Source organism: Parasteatoda tepidariorum, chromosome 10, assembly GCF_043381705.1.
Source record: "Parasteatoda tepidariorum isolate YZ-2023 chromosome 10, CAS_Ptep_4.0, whole genome shotgun sequence".
Lineage (NCBI taxonomy): Eukaryota > Metazoa > Arthropoda > Arachnida > Araneae > Theridiidae > Parasteatoda > Parasteatoda tepidariorum.
In genome coordinates, this window is record NC_092213.1 from 85,038,228 (window position 1) to 85,046,202 (window position 7,975).

A 7,975-nucleotide genomic window follows, 5' to 3' on the forward strand; every position below is an offset into this window, starting at 1 on the left:
AGACCACTCCAAGACCTTCCGTTCTTAAAATTGCCACCCATATCTTATCCCTCCCTCTAAAATTTGAAAATTTTCAAGTTTCAAATTCAGATAATTAAGAGCGTATTAAATATGCCTCAATTATATAAATAATTTTTTAAAGTTTTTTTGTATATCTTTTAAATGACACATCATTTATCGAGGCAACTAGAAGGCGCAAGTTATAGTCAATCATTAAAAATTGCAAAAACCGGCAAAAATGCGTCTTTTTACGATCTTCAGTGACAATGGGGCAACAACTTGCCATAAACTTTTCACCCATTTTACAAAGTTTAACATCCTTACTTTTCAGATATTTAAATTACTTGGAGGCACTTTGTTTGCGCTAAGAGCTGTGGTTCACTGTAATTTCCATGTAGTGCAAAAATGCTGAAATTTTCCTGCAACTCTCTGAACTTTGGGGTTTATAAATAATGAACAACTGAACTTTGGGGCAAAAAATTTTAGATTTTCTTTTTTGACAAGATGAGTAACATTTAGTAATTTTTTGAAGAAATTCTGAGACGGTATGAACAGGGTGTCCACTCAAAACAGATTTCAAATTTCCCTGATTTTTCAGGTAAAAATCTTAAAATTTCCAGGTTTGTGTTTTTTTCCTTTTCTCTTATAAAGTTTAGGATGTGTAGAAGAAAAGTGTCTGTATTATAAAATATCTTATTCAAAATGTCATTTTTTAAAACATATCTTGAAAGAAAAAATTTTTTTTTTTTACAAGATATTTTTTTATTATTTTTTAATGTTCTGGTACAACCTTAATTTTTAAAAAATTAAGACGTGGAGAAAATAATATGTTTAGCTTGCAGAATATATTGTTTTTATTGAATAATTTTAATTGTTTTTATTGAATTTAATGTGTTGTTTTAAGTAGTATTTGCTCAAAGTATACCTACAAAATGACAAAATCAGAATAACCAATAAAACCTTGGATAAGTATTGTTTAATATATTTTCATTAAGGAAAAGAAAACCGTTTCAGGTGATTATATATCAATAATTTTTAATAATTACAGTGGCTCCCAAAAGTGCTCACTCACTTATAACTTATATTGAAATAGGAAGTAAAAATTCAATAATTAAAATGAATATTTCACAATGGGTATTTGATAATAAGATGTATAATCTATTCTTAGCAAAACTGCACGGAATATTTTAAAAACAAAGCAAANGAAAAAAATTCTGACAGTTATGAAAACATTAATTGCTCTCTCCGCAATTTTGAACTAGAACGATTCAAGCAAGGTTTATTTAGGTGGTTAGGTGGAGGAGAAAAATTCATTTCCTCCTTATTTGTCATTCCAGTTGAAGGCAGGAAAGTGATAAATTCTAGTTTTCTCCCTTATCATTGGCTATCAATCTAGCAAAAAGGCATGGCATGCTGATTGAGTTCTCAATTTTTTGTTTGACTGAAAGTGACTCTCCCTCCATGTAAACATTTGCTGCATTTACCCTTTTTCACAGTATTTCTTCTTTCCCCATTACTATAATAAAAAGGTTCCAGGAAATGCCTCTTTTGCTAGGTAGCCACCTGCATAGGAAAGAAAGGGGGAGGGGACTCAGTTGTGCTCTTTTGAAAACAAATCTCCCTCCTTTCCTGCATTCCATAGGAGGAGCGTCAATAACAGTCACTCCATGGTCTTGATAGATCTTTTCTCCCCTTTCTCCATTTATGGGTTCAATGCAAAAATCATTAGAAACTAGAAAAGGAAAAAAACATGTCAAAAGACTTCTGTTTCTTTGTTGTTGTTGTTTTTTTAAAGAGAGGGGATGATGAAGAAATGTTTGTTTATTTTGATTGTTAAAAAGCATCCGGGAAATCGACCCTTCCAGGAAAGGGATGTCCGGATATGTGTATAAATTTAAATGTTCCAAAATAGTGTTGTAGCGAGGTCATACTGTATTTTTGTACAAAATAAATAAATAAATTTTTTACCAAAAGTTTCCTTGCAGCCATTAGATTCTTCTGTCTTATCTCATAGTGTGCAGCCAAGAGCCATATTTTAGCAAATGTGAATGTTTTGTGGGGGATGAGTTTGAGGCAAGCCTGATACACTTCTCTCGTTCTGCTTTCTTCTTCATTCACTTCCAATTCCTCATAAAGGGCATAGTTGATCCACAAATAAATGTAACGTCTCCAGAATCTCTTCTCCTGAAATATTCAAGAATTTTTTGTTTCTTTTAAATTTCAAACAATTGGAAAAAAAACAAAAACAACTTCATATTAATAATGTTATGCATTTTTTAGGACTTTTTTCAAAATATGATAAACATTACAAGGTTCATTTCAAAAATGAAAAAAAAAAAGTATAGAAACAAGCCTGAAATAAAATAATTTTTAGATTATCATAAAATATTCTTAATAACTTCATATTCATTTAAAAATATATTACCAATAAAATGCACATGGCAGAGTCGGCAGTCGACTACAGTAATCGATTACAACTGTAATTGATTACAGATAATTACTGCTATGGAATCAATTACTTGTAATCTTGATTATACATTTTGATTCCAACTATAATCATGATTACAATACTCAATTACTTGTAATCATGATTACAAACATCCATAATTTTGATTATGTCTGTAATCGTGAAAAAAGTGGTGACTGACAAACAATTTTCTAAATGCTATTTTTTACGTTTTGTCGCCTTGTGTCAATGGTGACAGTTTTGTCCTATAGCTCCAACCAATGAGAAAGGGCATTGCTCTTAATACATTCATAATATTCAAGGTTGATTTGTTTTTATTAGGAAAATGAGTTTAATCTTAAGAAAAATATTATTAGCAGAATAAATTTTCTCAATTTAATATACAGATTTAGGTTTAACAATCTCCGGCATTTTTGATATAACGATAATGAAACATGCAATTTTTTAATAAGAGTTATCGATTGTGATAACTTTAGGGAGTTTATGAAGCATTTGTTTCACGATTCCATCCTAATTTTGGGTGTTTTACAATAATTTTATCAGTAGTTTTTTATCGCTTTTATGGGATATTTCTATGGAGATTTCAAATTTCCGAGTTATTAGAGTTTTAATTACGAGTTTATTGGGAAACGCAAATTACTATTGTACTTATCCCTTTTTAGCCAGATTTATTTTGACTCTGTTATTTTTCGTTTTTACGGTCTTTTATAAACGGTTTTTCAAATAACAATATTATTAATAAGATAACACTACACAAGAATTTTAGATTTTGAATAATCATTTTAAATTATAATTGCTACTATCCCATTATAAATCAATGTCATTTTATAATTTCTTTTCAGCAGTAATTACAATTATCTATTTCTACACTAATTTTAAAATCTCGATATTTATAACAAAACAGGTGTTCTACAGATGTAATCAAATTATAAATTCAGGATTTCTGAATTGGAAGTTATTTCACATAGGCGTTTGGATTAGTTTTTGGAGAGTTATTACTCCTATTTTCAAAATGGTTATTCAGGGTGAGTAGCCAAATCTTTCGACAAAAAATGAGCACCATTTAAGTACTTTTTAAGCATTATATACCTTAAGAAAATGGAAAATAAATTTCAAAGACTTTACATGATTATGGTAAAATAACTAGTTTCTGACAACAAAATCTTTTTCTTAATTACATTGGCGACCCTAAAAAGATCGAGAGATTTTCGGTTAGATTTCAAAGGTAAAAATGAAGCCTGAAATTGAGAATATCTTGCAAAATACAGCAGAGTTGCAAATGAGAGTGCAAGAATCTCACTGAACCCAGCTCAGTAGACACGCATGCGAACCCGCAAAAATTTCATCAAACATGTAAAACGATTGACGCTTTCATATGCTACGGACCAACAATACGCCGTAGTAGATTTTGGTTGAATGAATTGGGAAAATGTTGAATAAAAAGTTTGCTTTGCATAATACGTGGTGAAAATAAACAGGGTAAAGAAAAAAATTCTTATTGTCGAAAAGGGATTATCAAGCACTTTTTAAAAACCCCCACTGAAAAAAAGCATCTTTAAGGGCCTTTAAAGAAAGAAAATCGAAAATAAGCACCTTTCAGCACTTTTTAAAAACACTACGCACTATGTTATTATATACTCAATGTGAAATTATCAAAACATCTAATATATGGTTTTTAAGGTAAATTTATACAAAAAAAAAATTTAAATAAAAAGGCCTACCTATAGCTGCCAACATGGATAGGAAAAAATCCAGTAGATTTTACGAAACAATATAAATTTCATGATAATTGTTGCATAACGTACTAAATACTTTACACACAGGGAATTTTAGTGATTTTTATAGTAATCAAAATGGAAAGACTGCAATTTCTTCCAGTTATGATTGACATTAAACATACTTGAAATGTTATGTATTGTGTTTAATCATAATTTTGAATATTAATAAGCACTTAATTCAGCTAAAATTGTTAAAAGATTTCTGTTAATTAATTAAAAAATAGAGTTCTGAATAAAAATAAACTGAACATTTTATAACAAGAAAGTTTTTAACTGATTTCGATAAACGAGGCTCGGTTTATTATGTATTAGTAATGCTCATTTAAGTAAGCAAGCAACAATCTGTATAAAAATTGTATTTATATGTTTTTTCTTTAGGGAATTTTCTAAAATTCACAAAAACCAGGAGAATTTTAACTAAACCCGTAGACCAGGAGAAACTGGAAAAACCCAGTAGTCTATTGGAAAATCTAGTAGGCTTGGCAACTATGCCTACCTGCTTCTTTTTTTTCGAGGAGGGATTTTGAGAGGGTATAAAAAACAAACGAAAAATTTCCATTGAGAGAACAGAGAATATCTGGGTTTTCACGGATAGTAAGAGGTCAATACAACATCTGAGCGATTGGCGAAACATCAGTGACATAATTGGCCTGAATATCATTAACAATTTGAAGACTTACTCTTCTCACAATGACATGCATCTACAGTGGATCCCCTCCCACGTAAACCTTTACTTTAATGATCTGGCCAAGGAGGGCGCTAATGATCCTATAGATAGTAGTGGCCTTTTAACATACAGTGCCCACCGTTTATTAAAATCACTTTCATTTTATGCTCTTTTGATTTTATTAAGCAGCTGATTTTATTAAGAGGCGATTCAACATTTGAAAGAAAAAATAAATAAATCTAATTTTTATGATGTATTCTAAATGCACACACTTTAAAAGCTGAAATAATGACAACATTAATGCTTTATTTTAATTATTTTAATAAAGTAAAACCCTACATAAGATTAAATTTACAAAATTTTTGCAAAAAACTGATGAATGGTTGCTTGAGTTGCAGTATTTAAAATTAACTTTTCAACATCATTTGAGAGTTTATAGAAGTTTTTTTAGTTTTCGATATTCCTCCTCTTTGTTCTAAAGCTTGCCGCAATTCAATGGAAATCCTTTTCTGACTTCCATTGAAGATGGCACTGATGAGTTTATTTCCTCTTCTGAGTCTGATTCCTCCATTTCTTGATTGGAAATAACTTTGCAATTTTTGATGTCTGTAACAATTTCAGAATCAGATTTTTCTCCTGATGTTTGCAGGTTATCATCAATAGCTAGGTAACATGAAAACTTCTCGCCCATTTCATTTTCTTCACTGCCAAGCATTTCTTCGAAACAGTTATCAGCCCCATCTCCATTGAAGCTTCATGCTGACTACATTAAGGAAGCTTATAATAGTTTTGCAACACTTCAAATTTATCTTTAAGACTCAAATCCTTCCTTTTCGGCATGCTGATAAAATTTAACACCTAATGAACTTAAAAATGATATGTGCTCTAACTATAATTTACTCAAATGGCTTAAATAATATGGAACATGCGCACAGACAGTTTTTGGAAATCTATTCATGTTCTCTGTTAAGATAGATAACAAAAGAAACTTCTCTCCCTTCCATGGTTCATTCAATAAAAAGTAAGATAAGACCCCCTGTTGAGTGAGATAGGTTTCTCCAAACTTCATTCAAGTCAAGGAATTAACATTGATAAATTGATTTCTATGAACTCGCCGCCTACCACCCACATTTTTTCTTAACTCTTACACTATGTATATCGCAGGAAAGTGGTAACCACACCTGTTTCACAGGTTTGTGAGTAACTGTTGCTTCTTCTAAAAAAATCTTTAAACTTCGAAAAAATAAAAAATTATAAATAAGAACAAAAAAAACTTAAATATTGCACTTTTGATTTATTATGTAGTCAAAATTTTGATTTTAAAAAGCGGCGACTTTGATTTTATTAAAGAATGTTTTTAACATGCATTAATATTGTAACAATTCGGTTCTTGCCGATCTGATTTTATAAAGCGTCTGATTTTATTAGCGGCGGGCCCTGTATAATGAAATCTATACAAAAGTAAAGGCCAACAATAACAGGACTTGGAGGATTCCAGCAAGTCATGATTGGTATCAACAAAATAGTCCTGGGGCTGCCCTGGAGCTAAAAGGTGATAGGAAACTGCAGACAGCTATCACAAGACTAATTAGCGGACTAACATTTGTTGAGGGTCATTCCCTGTATGCCTAAAATGTAATGTGCACCAGGCTACACCTGATCATTTGCTGTCCTGTATGGGGCTAGAGAAGAATCTTATCTTAAAGGGTCCGGAGATGGTATATGATTTTCTGTCGGTGAACTGTCTTCTGGACTTGGTCTAGCCTTGTTCTGGGCCAAGAGGAATAAGTCTGAACAAGTAAGAACAGAAGAAGAAATCAAAGGAGTATCCAAGGAGTTCAAAATTTTAAGGACTTATCAAAAATTAAAAAACTTTGTGTAGAAGATAACTAGATAGTTTTTTTTTTTTTTTACTTAAAAAGCAGTTATTATAAGAAACTCGCAAAAATGTATAATTTGCATATTTTTTTCTAGCCTTTTTGAAATAAATTTTGACTTTGTCAAAATTCACCAAGAAAAATAAATAAAGTTATCACTTTTACACATAAATACATTTTCCAATTTCAAATATTTCAATAAATCTTGTTAAAGTACAGATGTTAAAGATTAACATAAAAACCTACCAATCCTATTTTTTTAAATTTGAATACATAAGAAAATCTAAGGCATTTCATATAAAAAATATAAAAAAATCCCAGTAAATTATTAATTAAGTTTGCTTGTAACATGTCAAATTAAAATTATCTGCTGTTATTTTTTTCTTCTAACTCTCGCAATTCAGTTTTATTTTTTCTTAAAAGTTTTCTTAAACTGTTAGATTTCGACAGCTAAGTCATATAATTTAATTTCCCTGCTGGGACAGCAAATTCATCAGCGTACTTAGTAAGTTCATCTATGCAACGCAATAATCTATGGAGTTTCTAAAGACTAATTTAGAAATCTAAGTAGTTCCAAGTACTCCTTGGAGATTTTTTTATTTCCAATTAGTTTCTAAGGAGTATAAGGAGTCTGTACGCACCCTGAATAAGTAACAACAATACACACAAAAGACCTAAAATAAGGCAAACTCTCTTTTGAATAGAAAAGAAACAACATGTTAGACATGAAAACTGAATAATTTTTGTGCAAAATAAAAGAGACCTTTTTCAGGGGTACATTAGCAATGGCTCGTTCATAAAGCTCTCTTGTTGCTTCAATATTTCCTTCACTCTCCATCAGGCGCAGATAATCAAACCAGCTATCATAATTTAAAGAATTGGCTTTCACTTCCTAGAACAGAAAAAATCTCACATAAAGAACAAAAATAACACACAAAGCTGTACAGGAGGGGGAAAAAATCAGTGTTTATTTATTTTTGCTATGTTAAACCATGTGAGAGCTTAGTAACCTATTTTAATACCTAAGAACTTTCAAATATTAATTTTTACACATTAACATATGTATACATACATACATATATATATATAAACATACATATGTATGTATGTATGCATATGTATACATACATATATATATATAACACACATATATATGGAAATATCACAAAAGTAAGAGACAGTGAAC

The 7,975-nt window shown here is 30.3% G+C and overlaps 1 protein-coding gene across 1 annotated transcript in view; it reads right to left on the reverse strand.

Moving 5' to 3' along the window:
- The window catches only part of LOC107448709 (pre-mRNA splicing factor crn), a gene marked incomplete in the record, with an annotated part of 62,554 nt that overhangs the window by 14,869 nt on the left and 39,710 nt on the right, over nucleotides 1-7,975 (reverse strand). The window contains 2 exon segments of the mRNA XM_071186386.1: nucleotides 1,969-2,184; nucleotides 7,553-7,681. Of these exon segments, the coding sequence (XP_071042487.1) occupies nucleotides 1,969-2,184; nucleotides 7,553-7,681 (345 nt within the window).